Here is a 14,250-nt window from a genome sequence, read left to right on the forward strand (position 1 = left end):
AGCTTGCAGCAGTTTCCCCCCCCCCTCATTTTCTCTGAAATTTTGAAATCAGAGAGAGGGAAGAGAAAGCCGAGAGAGAGAGGAGATAGAGAGATTGTGAGAGAGAGAGGTCGGGAGAGATGGTGGTCGGCCTGGGCTGGCCGTTCCAGTGATCCGAGCAGTGGCGGCTTAAAGAAACCGTGGCCATGGCCGCTATTGCAGGAGCTCGAGGCAGGGTTGGAGGCAGCGATGGCCGAGCAATAGGGGGCGAAGGCGACCGGAGAACCAGCGAGCGGCCACGGCTAAGCGGCCAGAAGCTTCGTCGATCGGCCATGGCTGCAACGCGTAGGGGAGAAGGACGCTAGCAGCGAGTGATGCGGCGGTGAGAGGCGACCGGCCCTTGGCCGGAGGTGATGGCAGCGAAGGCCAGCGGCAGTGGCTGGTGGGCGGTCGTGCGCAGCAGCTGGCGCGGCCCTGTATGTGCACGGGGAAGAAGCAGCCACAGAGAGGAGAAATGGAGGAGATGATGAACAGTGAAGAAGAAAGAAAAAAAAAATAAAAAAAATAAAAATAAAGGAAAATCTGGAAAAATGGGAAAAAAATAGGAGAAAATCCCAGAAAATTCCAGAAAAATAGGGGAAGAGTCTGGAAATTATTTTGGGGCCCAATGAGCGTGTCGAAAACTCGAAAATGGAAATTTTGGGGGCAAGATGGCGGCCAAGGAGGCAACGCCGGATGAGCATTTTCCCGATGTCTTCTCCAGAATTAATTGAGGTAAATTAATTTAATTATTTTCATTATGTGAGATAATGTGTTGTGTAGTATTAGTTGGATTAAACCCTGCGTTGGGGTTATTTGAAATTTTATTAATGGATGATTTTGGTGATGTGCGGCGTAGTTGAGGGCATTGATTGAATGTCGGATGTTAATGGAGTTGGGATTTTGTGTGGTTGTGTCTAGGTTCGACCGGGTAGACGGTGATCCTAGAAGAGCTCGGAGTTCGGGCTGGAGTTCGTGCCGAAGCAGAGATGAGGCTTCGAGCCAGGTAAGGGATGGCCCCATGTGGAGGTGGCCTTGCAAGTTGGTAAATGTGTTTGATAATGTTTTTTATGTTGCATTGGCATGTAGTGGTTATATCTTGTGTGATGCAAGATCTAGTGGACCTATGGCCATATGGAGGACTAGTGTGGTAGGGGCTAATAGGTTGATGCCTCAAACCTTAGTGGGTTGTGAGGATGTGTGAGCCTAGCCTCATTTGCATGCATTGGCATACATAAACATGATTATATTCATATTTACATGCATTGCACCCTTACTGAGTCTTTATGACTCATGAGGTTTTACCTCATGTGTAGATGATGCAAATCCGGATGCAAGCAGGGATGGCGCCGGGAGGCCGTTGTGGCAACTAGCTGTGTTGCCCGAGTTATGTATTTTTAATATTGCTTGTATGTAGCCAGGGGGTGTGGTGTATGTATACCCTTGTGAGTAAATGTCTGTGTTATTGAGCTTAAATGTATTTAATTGTGTAATCATCATAGTGTGATAGATGATTGTGAGATCTCTTGTTGAATGTGGCATAGTCGGTAAAGCCGAGTTTCAGACCGAGTCAAGACCAGCAAGGTATGTTCTCATAAATCCCCAATACTCAGCGAAGTGTTTGTATGCTAGCTTTGTGCCTGGGTCACCTCTGGCTTGTTATGGGGTGAGCTGAAGAGAGGTGAAGCTCACTCGGGTTTCGGGTCTTGATCCGCTTGATTTTCTTAGTTGAGTTGGGACCGATTCCTGAGTGGAGAGAAGGGAAGGACGAAGCCTAGTTCCCACCTAGGGCGTTTCCTGTTGAAACATAGTCCAACCCTTCAGTTGTGGTTGTCGGGTGAGTAATCCGATCGATTATTTACCGGTGGCGCCCGTAAGTGGGAGCAGGTCGTTACAGCCTTGCATAATATTATGAAATGTCTGTATGAACTAGTAGAGATGAGGTAAAACCAACATGAGCTAACAGCCATGTGAGAAGTTGAGTTTATGATTGACTAAAGCCAAAAGGAGCTGACATCAAACTAGAATTTTATTATAAGGTCAATCGTCAAAATAGAATGCAAATACAATTGTCTATTTAGCGGAAAGTAGAGTTTAGGATCGAATAAGCCTAAGAGGAGCTGACAACCAAGTAAAATTGTACGATAAGGTCAATTGTAGAAAATAGACTATATAGAGTGGGCACTGATTAAGCTTATGATAGTGGACATACTGTGAGATCCATTCTCTAAGCTAGTTGATAGTTTTTTAGTGTTTCATAAGCTAATTTTTTATACCCTAATGAATTACAATGCAAATTGCCAGTATGTTTGTAGTCTAAAATAAGGAGATCTAGATATACCAAGATTTGTGTATTTTGGTTTGGATTTAGCAAATTGAATATTACGCCATATTTAGGCCCCTCTCAAAGACAAAAAATCCTCAAGGCTTGCTCAATCTTTGAATGGATCTTTATACGAATTTTTAGCATGTTAATAACTGATAATGTAAAAGTTCAAAAATGATAGCTGGTATGAATTTCTATTGAGATTTGGGTGATCAAAGCAGGGGACAAAAGAAATTAGCGCGCACAATGCATGGGTGATTTAGGTGGAAAACTTTACCGAGTGTTTGAGGATGTGTAAGAGACCATTTAGATGCCAATTTGGTCATTTAAGAAATCATTTTTTTTTAGTGTTAATACAACCTGTAAAAGAAGAAATATAAAATGGCTAGGAGAGAGTGAGTTAGTGGAGCGAGCAGGGTAATCATAATGGTTTTAGCTTTTTCAACTTTTTTCTTAACTTAGCATGTATTAGGCAAATCTAAGGTGTTGCAATGATGTGGGTTTGGGAGATGGAAGTGTAATACCCTAGATTACATGGTGTTATAGAGAATATTGTAATAGAAGTGAAATTGCATTTTTTGCAATTGACATAAACTTTGGCAAAGTTAATAAATTAAAGTGGAAGGAACCATGTAAAACACTAGGAAATAGGCTACTAGAAGACTTCAGTCTACCGAAGATGAAGCCAGAGTCGATTGAAGATAGTGGAAAATTTAGCAAGCATTATGGATAACTATGGTCAACTAAAACTGGGCCACAGTTGATGTAAGTGCCCAATATTAGCAACACTATGTTATTTTATCTAAAACGTTTTTATACACAACCCAAACACGAAGGGATGTACCCATGCAACACAAGGGTAATGTAAAGGTTTTCATGGTCAACTTGGGGATGGGTTTGGATTGAAAACTAGATGCAGAAAATGTACATTATAAATTCCTATGTGGTTATGGAATACCAAAAAATTTATAGTGTCAATTTTGTAACTATAATCCACCAGGAATGGTCAAGTAATGTACAAAGGTCAACTACTTTCAAGAGAATTAAGGATCAAAAAGCAAACAAAAAAGAGGATGAAAAATATTTCTTATTCCATAAGTTTCGACCGACTTATGTTCAAACTTTGTTAAGCAGTGACCATTTTTTATGTGGATCGAGTAGCAAGAAGATAATGATGAGAAAGACGAAGATGAAATGTAGGGAACGAGGAAGAGCAACTGAGCAAGAGTGTCAAAAACCATGATTATCAAACCATAGATAGATAGAAAATAAGCATGCATATATGTGGAGAAAACAAATTCCATAACATAACATTCAATATACAAACATAAAACCAACAAAAAAAATTAAATTTTAATAAATGAAAGAGGTGATACTAAGAGATTAAGGTCTTGAAGAAATGCAATCTCTAATGTAATTAAGCTCTAATGTAATTAAGCTCCAAGGTACAAGATTAACAAGGTCCCTGCATTACCTTCCCACAAAAAAAAAAGGTGCACAAATCAAACCCATGGAAAAAAAGTGAATTACATACCTCAACTAGCGAAAAACCTTCGTAATTGCATAATACAGTATAAAAAAAGAGGTCATAATTGAAATCCCATCCTACAGAACCAAAAAGCAAATTACATATATGTAAAAAATAGGGAACCAAAAATGAAAAAAAGTGCAACATTACCTCAGTCCAAAATGCTCATTCCATCAATTTTGCCAGGTTCAAGAAAATAACAGAACAGAACGCATAACAAAATTAGCATGCCACAAAAACTTATAAAGTAAAAGGATGGTGCTAGTCCAAACATTTGCATAATTACGTAAATCAATGTTGGAAGTGAAAAGTGAATGAAATCAATATTTTTAAAATTTTCACCTTTTCGTTTCAAAAATAAAGATAGAAAAAAAAAAAAAGAACAAGAACAAGAACAAAAAGACATAAAGCCCGTAATCAAATATTTTTGTTCAAGGGTCATGGTAATAACTAAGATGACGAAGTGAAATTGGTCACAACCATGGAGCTTGTTGCAACCAGAATGCAAAATCCTTGAGACAGCACACTATTCAAAGTAAAATCTTCTTCATCTCAAGTAAAAATATACAATTTTACATGGTTTACACATATTACGCTCTTCTATTTTGGCATTGGTAAGTTCTAGAATTCAACTTTCAAAACCAAAATACTTTCAAATACAATGGGAAACTTTTGAAATACTCATAAATTTACAACCGAAACTATTTATTTCCTAATTCAATTATTTATTTATTTTCCTAAAATTTTTCCAGTTATTCCAGTCGGTACTCGATGTTTACCTAATTTGGCTATTCCAACATGCGAACCATCAACAAAAGCAATCAAAGTACACACACACACACAAAGGACCTGTCGAAATCGGAGAAAGGCGAATTGCGAAAGGAGGAGCGGGAGGAGGAATGAGATTTGGGACCCCAAGCCATGCCTAGGGTTTTCTGAGTTCTTCTTCTTATTGTTGCTGTTACTCGAAGGGTTTGAATAGAGCGAATTGAAGCTTCGCTTGCATCTGGAACCAGAATTCAACTTTCAAAACCAAAAAACCAGCAAATACAGTGGGACACTTTTGACCTATTCGTAAATTTGCAACAGAAATTATTTATTTATTTTCCTAAATTTGATCCTACTTATTCCGTCTGTACTCGGATATGTGACTAATTTGGCCATACCAGCATGCGAAAACCATCAACAAAAGCAATCAAAGTACAGAGAGAGAGAGAGAGAGACGTGCCGAAATCGAAGAACGATGAATTGTGAAAGGAGGAGCGGGAGGAAGAACGTGAATTGGAACCCCCAAGCCATGCCTAGGGTTTTCTTAGTAGTCTTCATCTTCTTCTTATTGTTGCCGTTACTCGAAGGGTAGCTTCGATCTGGAACCCAAAATTGGCAGAGCGAGTGGAGTTGAAGCTCATTATTGTTTGCGTCAATTTAAACAAATTGGGATCGAGAGGATTTTCAACCGTTAGAGAGAGAGAGAGAGGAGGGGGAGGGGAACTTACTTGCAAATAAATTTGAGTTTTGCTAATTAGCCAGACGGCTTTATCGACAGCCTTACCAAAACCAATTTATCGCGATATTTTGATAATTAAAATATCGCAATAAATTGAAATTGAGCGATGAGAGACGAGCACCAAATTTTGCACATAGCCCAGTCTGAAGAAATCGAAGCCTCCATTGCTTTCTCTCGAAGTCTAACTTAACCTGCTTTTCTTCCTCCTCACCGACAGCCACAACCCGCCACCACCGGCCCACCTTTCTTCCTCCTCGCCGACAACCACAACTCGCCACCACTACTCGTCACTGGGACAAGATCCAGATCTCAAAAAAAGGTGGAAGGAATCTCTTGCCGCTGGCAACAATGTCGAACCTAGGTAAGCTTGCTCCCTTTTTTCCCACTATAATCCTTCATTTTATGTTCTTTTTTTTTTGTATGATTCGTCAGAATACAGAGAGTCAGTCTGATGAAGAAACAGAGTCCGATTCAATCTATTGACAATGTTGCGCTCGATTTCTGGCATGGGCATCGGAGAACGGCTAGGGCTAGGGTTTCATTGAGCAGGGACGATTCGCGGGATCGGAAGTGGGCTACTAGTGGAGATAGGAATTTTGGTAGTGATAATGTGGTGAGGAGGAACTGGTTGATTGGACTGGGGCTGAGCCGGTACGCTCATGTTTTTGAGATACACGATGACGATGTGGATGAAGAAGTTTTGCCAATGTTGACATTGGAGGATCTCAACTCAAGGATATGGGTGTGGGGTATAATTTATGTTGTTAGGTCGAGGCAGAAAATGTATTCTGCAATTCAAAAGCTTGGCAAGGGCTACTGTTGAGATTTTGCATGGTGGTATAGCAGCTTAAGATTGCATGCAGCCATGGCAGAGAGATGGAACGAATGCATGTCTCGGATGGTTTAAGTACATTTTGTTTTATTTAATAATATATTTCATTTCATATGGTACTTAGTTTTGGAATTGAATTGTATCCTTGTTTATTTCTTTCTCTCTATTTCCTCTCACACATGGTTGTTGGTCTCACTCACTTATTTGTGACATAAACATAACAATCAGTGATGAAATTTTTCCAAAATTTTATGGTTGGTTGGTTGGTCTCACACACATACATATGCTTTGTTCTATCTACTATTTCTTTTTGGTAGTCTAGTCTTCCTGTAAAAGTGATGGGATGGGGTTAATGTTTTATGGGCATTCTATAATTATTGTTTGTTGGCTAACTGTTTAGGTCCACTTGAGAGAGTTGGTAGGAGGAAGGATTAATCTCTTATTCGGCGGCTTGCTACCCTACTACAATTTGGGTGGGGAATAATTTTACATAGAATTAGTGGATTAAGCATGTTTATTTTTTTCCATGGTCTGGGAGATCTATCTAATCAATATTTTTTCTTTTCCCCTTCATGCGGTAATAATGTGAGAGACAGAGAGAGACAGGTGGTACTCTTTCGAGGCTCTTGAAGAATGTTCGTGAAGCACGCAGTGAAACACTTTGGTAAGGCTCCTCCTCCTGGTGTGTGTGAGTGTGACACACAGCCACACAACAAACAAAGCCTTACATGGGGAAGAAGAATGCTCGTGCGTGAAGCATGCAGTGAAATTGAATTTGTAAAATAAATGGTCTTTGAAGAAACTATTCTATTTATTTATTTGTTAATTATTATATGTATGTATGTATGTATGTATGTATGTATGTATGTATTCCATTCAAATGTTGTTACTTGGTCTTGTAAGCTACCTACCTGAAGGATGGATGTTTCTTATTTAACTTTCCAAGAAAGTTGCTCTGCACTGTTTTTGCAATTTCTTCTTAATTTGTTAATGTGATGATGCATGTTAGAAGTTAATAATTAATTGTCAAGCAAGCTTGCTGTTGATGACTGCTTGCTTGCGTCTTCTGTTATTCCTTTGAGCTTGAGTATTCTGAACGCGTGCATGAAATAATGGTGTTGTCCATCCATTTGAATTGTGAGTGAATAAAAAATTGATTCAACTAAAATAGAACAACTTTTTTAATGTTTGCCAAGTTAAAATAAAATAGAAAACTTTTTAAGCAACTTTTCTAGGAAAAAATATTTTAAATATTGTTAGTTAGTACATATGAACCACACATATTTGCTTTACGAAATATATATGCACTAGAGAAGAATTAACTATTAGCAAATATCTCCCTTGCAAACATTCATTGGACCTTAAATTATAAAACCCAAATGGGAAATAACTTTAGTTACGCTCGTCGTGTTAGGTTTTCTGCAGAAAATATGTATTTTTATAAACCAAAACCCAAATATTTTTACATAGGATTGTAGAGAATTAAAATAGGATCAAAACTGTAAAAATTTCAAGACAAAAGGAGCTATCACACACCCTCACATGTCAGAAGAAGCGGTCCCACGCACAGCCCCTTGTCGGCACGTGTGTTGCACTAACCGTCATTACTTTTCACGACCCTTCGATTTTTCGACCATATCTCCCTTGTTTTAGCTCTGATTTGAACCTCGTTTGAACCTACAGGTCCCTCTTTTTCTCCTCTACAAGAATATAACAAGAAACCAAACTTACCTCATCATTTTTTTTAACTATTTGGCACAAACTCCAACCAAGACCCAAAAACTTTGACAAGGCCTGTTCTCCCTCATTTTTGGAAAAACTTCTATAACATCTCGCATCGAGCAATAGGAAGGACCATATTAACTTACCAGGGGTCACCCATCCTTAACCTACCCTAATTCAATCACATTTAACTTGGGAGTTCTTTATCTACATTCAACCCAAGAGATATCCAACTGGTGTTGTTTTATTCCTTACTATCCTCGATATATATATACTAACTTCTCTAGAGTCCCTTCTTGGACTTGACCCTGGGCTCTCTAGGCATTACAATAGTGCGCCTAGCATGAAAATCGAGATCGAGTACAAAATTAAAAGGAATCCTAAATTAAGTTTAAGGTGAGACTCCAGTACTCAAATTCTTATTTTTGTGTAAAGTTCTTACTGCATAAAACATGTTTTGTGTAACGTTCTTATACGCAAACTCCTATTGTTCTTTTACGTGAAATCATGTTGCATATGTGAAATATGTTTCCTTAAAAAATATATGCCGTTGGTTTTCAACTTTTGCATTTATAAAATCCGTGTGGCCATACTATTGTACCTACTTGTTGGCCAAGGGAAAAAGTCTGGATATCCCCCGAGAGGCGCTGTACGTGCGCCATTGAGAAAGTTCTCGTGGGGAAGACTATGAGCCTAAGGGACAACAGATGTGGTGCCTGCATGAGTTCTATGAGGTCGGGCTAGGGCAGCATGGTTAAGGACCTCCCGAGAGGCGCTATGCGTGAGTCTATTCATGCATTTATATAAACTGTTTTCAGAGTTCTCACTAGAATATTCATCTTCTAATTAGACCGTGTCCCTGAAATATTCAAACGTTCTAAGTTAGACAAGCAGCTCTAAGGGAAAGGAGATAACTAAAGAATAGGTTTTTTTTGCCGCATGTAGTATGTTTAGCATGTTTTGACTATGTGCGAACCTATGTAAACCTTAGCATGTTTTGGTTATGTTGAGACGTTCGATTGTTGTTTGCAAGAGATGGTATCCATGTAGTACGTTTTGTAAACATCTCGAACAGCTTTTTATATTATAAATAAAGCATTACGGGCGTGAACCATATCAAGTTTGATCTAGCTTCCGCATTTGAAATTTTAATACTTGTCTTAACTATATGATTATTGGGTTTGATAGGTTGAGAAGGTGAAATTATGATTTTTGGGAATTATATGTATATCAGTGGTTGTGGTGTGGAAAAAAAATCATAAAATCCTAAATTATAACATGCCTGAAAATTTGGGGTGTTACATAAATGACTGTCTTCTTAATTGATTTTTATTAAGATAATGTGCGTATTGAAAATTTTGAGAGATTATTTTGTGTATTAAGGATGTGACTTCGCGATAAAAATGATTGTGTGATTGATTAAAGTATTTTGATGCCTAAGTATGTTCATGTTTTGAATTTAGATAAGTAAATCATGATGTTTTGATGATGTGCTTAATGTTTTGAATTAAAAACTTGTTTGAAATCTTTCAATGTGAAATGATTTGTTTGTCTAGGATTAAATCAAGTTAAGAGTGTGATTCTATTCACTATTTTTGAATAGTTATATAAGTGTTGTCTTTGTTTGATGTGAACACTCGATTGGATAATTCTCACAAAGTCATTTCAGATTAACAAGTTGATACTTGATTGAGTTTTACAAACTTTGTTTGGATACTCTATAACGACCTGTTGTTGGGTCTCAGGTATGATTTTCGTATGCCTTGGTACTAATTTAATCTTATTGGGTTGATATATAATTAATGGTTGGTGTATGGTTGTGTTGGATAATGTTTTAAGTGTGAAAATTAAGTGATTAAGCTAAGTGTGGTGTTGTATCTGAATGTATGGGAGAATTGTAGCTTAGATATTCGAATGAGACATGTGTCATTCGGATGAGGGTTGAAGCATCGGATGAGTTTTGTTCTCCACATTCAGATGGTGTCTCCTGTAGCATCCAGATAGGTTTAATTTTGTTCTTACATCTGGATATCCTCCTATTGCATTTGGCTGACTCTCGTTCCAAAAATTAATTTTTTTATTGAAGCCCAATTTTGACCTTAATGAAGCCCGAATCTCAACAATTTTAAAACATAAAAGTTGTAAATCTTTATCTTTTCTTTCCATAGCATCTTGAATCACCTCAATCGGAGATTGGACGAGAGACTTATGCCCAAAATTCAAAAGTGTGTTGAATCTATCCAGAATCTTCCAATTCTCATTAAAGCCTCTCATATCCAGAGATAGGCCTAGGCATAGGGATATCTTCTTAATCCAACGAAAATGTGTTTTTGGAACAAGCTCTGATGCCACTTTATGATAAACCCACTTGGAGTTGGTGGTCGAAAGCCTTCATTAGATGTTGCCACGTATTGTTCCTCCACTATCCTTTGCTCCATCCATGCATATAAAATCGAGATATAGGGGAAGAGAGGATTTTTCAGAGAGTTCGGTCGAGAGGAAGAAACACAATGATGAAGAAGAAGAAGAAAAGAAGAAGAAGAAGAAGAAGAAGAAAAAATGTTACTTCAGGCAAGCTCTCCTGTCATCTTTGCTCTTCTCTGATTTTTCATCAAGTTTGGGTATGAATTATGGTTGGATCATTTCCAATTGTTGTGGTCATGAGCTATAAAATTCGTGGGTTATACGCATTTATATATATGTATAGGTAGTCTGTTGGCCGAAAAGTTCTGCAATGATTCATCCGTTTTGGGTTAGCATCTTCATGACCTAATAAATGATGGAGATTTCGGTTAGCAAATGTGCTAGCAGTTCGTAAAATTGGAATAAGTTATGTGTGCATGCCTTTATATATATATATATATATCTGATGTTGGCAGTAGAAATGGAGGGTTAGCTCTTGGTTTTTATTATAGTTTGGGGAGTTTGTCCACTTCTACTTTCTTTGGGGAATGAAGCTAGGGATAATTCCATTGGGACCCAATGCTAGGCCAAAAAAAAAGAGCTAATGAACGAATTAGGTGGGATGCTAGCTAGTGTCCATAGGGGATGGTGTATGTTTTATAACATTACTTTCCCTATTCCAACTAGTTAAACACCTTCGTGTATTTCAAATGCATGTTATGTATGCAGGGTCAGGTTCATATATTATGGTGGCATATCAGACTTGAGTGCTTGTCAGATATTTATTTCTTAGTTATTAAGCACGAGCATTTGTATTTAGCGTGCGTTTTACTAATTGGACAAGGCTTGGCGGGATACTTGGCTTATGGGGGCTTTGTATCATATCTGGTCTATTACGCCACCCCTTATTTGTTACTTCTGCATGAGTCATGGTGCCAGTTTTGAGATATAGTTGTATAGTGTCTGGTTTTCAAAATCGAGTTTTTTAGGGGCACCCCGGCATGCCCAGTTTTTTTATCTTGGACGCTTATGCGTGCTAGCGGGTGTGGTACGTAGCTCCCACCCGAGTGAGTTTCGACTCATAGTACAGGTACAGTCTGCCTTCAGGGCAATAGTAAGTTTGTTATAAGGACTTGGATGCTAGTGCATTTCTTATTTGGGCCCAAGATCATGTATGTGTGCATTGTTACTTATATAATTGGTACATGTATCAGTTTATAAGATTATATGGTATGTTATGCATGAGTTTCAATTTGTTATGCACTTGAGATACATGTTTACTCTTAACACCTACTCTATCAATCCTTCCTTTCTTTTATGAGCTTGCTGAGTCATTTGGACTCACCTTGTTTTCTTTTCATTCCAAATATAGGCAAGGACCCAGTTATGAGCGAGTCTAGTGGTTCCCAACTTCTTGGTTAGGCGGTGTACAGGGGCCATGCAGACCTAACAGTTGTCAGCCTGGGAGTTCCTTTTTATGCATTTTGTCTCTTCCAAATTGCATTATGATTCAGTTCATTTGGGTCTGTATGGATTATGTTTTACTTTATGGTCGGTGTGTCAATAATGTATGTTATGCATGCGTGGGCTATGTAAGCCTAGAGATTAGTTGTTGTATAGCAGGTTGAGGTTTTGATATTCATGCCAGAATAGTAAGTTTCCTTTATCAGGTTTTTCTGGTATTCATCAGTTGCATCCATGACTGGTTCATCCAGATTCAGCCTGTCTCTATTTTGGTAAGGCACTCGTTCTGGTTCCTTGGGTGGGGACCTTACATACTCAATTTAAGTAAGTCTAGATATTTTTTACTCAATACCTAACATAAATTCACTCGAGTGGTGGTTTGAAATATAATTAAAATTATCTTTCGCATTGCATTCACTCGAATACTTATAAAGCTCCTACTCGAGTAGAAATGAATTCTCTTGAATGATGCAGCCGATCCAAGTTAATTATTTGATACATAATTAATTAAAATTTTACATTAATAATTTATCATCAATATCATCATCAAAACATCATTAATATATTAACTCAACCAATTCTCTTGGACCCTAGTTTTTAAGAGTGTTAACAGAAATATTTTATTCTAAGCAATGAGAGAACCAACCTTCCACTGCTTCAGGAAAAACATGCCAATTGCCCCTACAGGTGTAGCACGGTTGGTTCTCAGGTTGCACCCAAGGATGCAGGTTCGAGTCATGGCAACCGCAGTGTGAGAGTTTCACCCTCCTGTGGGGGTGGCTCCTTGTGGGCACCATGCACTGTGTCTTCTACCTGGTGCGCTGCCGTGTACCGTAATTAACCCCTCCCACGTGTGTGGAGAACCCTTTAAAGTGAGGGATTTCACCTTTTGTACCCAAGGAAAAACATGCCAAATTTATATTACAAAGGTTAAAATTAAAGTTAAATCTAGAGGTGATTTCCCTTTAAAGTTAAAAAGGAACCAATTTGATCCTTGTCATAAGTACTAAGTTGATACAATTTTAAAAGCTTAGGTACTCAAATGATGATTAAAAAACAGAATTAAGTAGTATAAATTAGACAATGACATATAATATAAGGACTAAATTAACCTTTTAACTAATTTTAATAATGAAGTCTTGACTCATTGACGTGGCAGAAGTTGGTTTCAAGTTTTTAAGTCTTGACTTAGCATAAATTTTTTAAGATTTTTTTTTCAACTTATTGTTAAGTACATGCAATTTGTATTTGTTGAAATTAATAATTTCTATTTTAATGATTCAATCAGTTTTATTCATAGAATCTACTTTAATTTTCTGAAAACAAAAAAAAAGAAAAAGAAATTAGGAAATTGGAGTCCTTTAGCTTGCATTAATTATTATTAGGTGGTTATTGAATTTTTTTTTATTTTAGTTTATGAATGTATAACAATTTCTATTAGAATATTGATTGAGATACATAATACTAGCTTAGTGACGTTAATGTTTTTCAAATTATTATGAACTAACAAAGTTAAAGCAACCCCCACAAATACTAATTAGGATTGCCACATCACCATACACTCGCGCACTGACTCATATCATCACATTACATCACATCACCCTACCCTAATAATAGTAATAGTAGTAGTAGTAGTAGTAGTAGGTGATCAAAACCTAATTAAGACAGACACAAAACACAGGACGTTTGATGAGCCAATCCTATGTTGATCGAACATGCATGCCCCATTTAAGCAGTTATAGGCACCTCACATACATCTCTCCCACCCATCGAAACCATCAACATACACACACACACACACTTGATGGATTATATATATATATATATATATATTAATATGAACTAGAATATGACTGACTATCTCTAATAAAAGATACCCAATTTAACTTGTTTAGTAGCTAATTAACTAATTAACTGAAGAGAAGTCATCAAGAGAAGATCAAATAAAAAATCACCATCTTTTCCCTAATAATAATAATAATCTCGACATATTATAAGTGCGCCAGACAATCAATCACCACATTACTAAAAGCTCAAATAATATTATTCTTGCCTAATTAAGCAAGAATGAGATACAATACAAACATGGAGAAGAATACTTCTTTATTCCTTTTCTTCTTCTTCTTTTTCATTAATTGAGCTTTTGATCAATGCAGTAAATGAAAAATGCTCTCATGATAAAAAAAAAGACGAAAGATTGGTCTCATTTCCAAAAGCTCGACCGAATAAAACTGAAAATGTAATATGTGAATGAATTTGCTGTTTTAAAAATTTTCAGTTTAAAAGAATTTTATACAAGAATTATTTTCTACTATTTTTATAGTTGGAAAACAATGGTATAAATGTAAATGCCAAATGCTTGAAATGTAAAAATCATATACAGGAGAATTAAAATTGACAGCACAGAATTTGTAATGATTCAACACAACCCGACCTATTTTACTATCTTA

The 14,250-nt window shown here is 37.2% G+C and overlaps 1 protein-coding gene across 1 annotated transcript; it reads left to right on the forward strand.

Moving 5' to 3' along the window:
• Positions 1-5,830: 5,830 nt before the first annotated feature.
• On the forward strand, positions 5,831-6,202 carry LOC127802177 (uncharacterized). The gene has a single exon (XM_052337883.1). The coding sequence runs from the start codon at positions 5,831-5,833 to the stop codon at positions 6,200-6,202; it is 372 nt and encodes a 123-aa protein (XP_052193843.1).
• The last annotated feature ends 8,048 nt before the right edge of the window (positions 6,203-14,250 follow it).

This window comes from Diospyros lotus, chromosome 5 (assembly GCF_014633365.1).
Source record: "Diospyros lotus cultivar Yz01 chromosome 5, ASM1463336v1, whole genome shotgun sequence".
Classification (NCBI taxonomy): Eukaryota; Viridiplantae; Streptophyta; class Magnoliopsida; order Ericales; family Ebenaceae; genus Diospyros; species Diospyros lotus.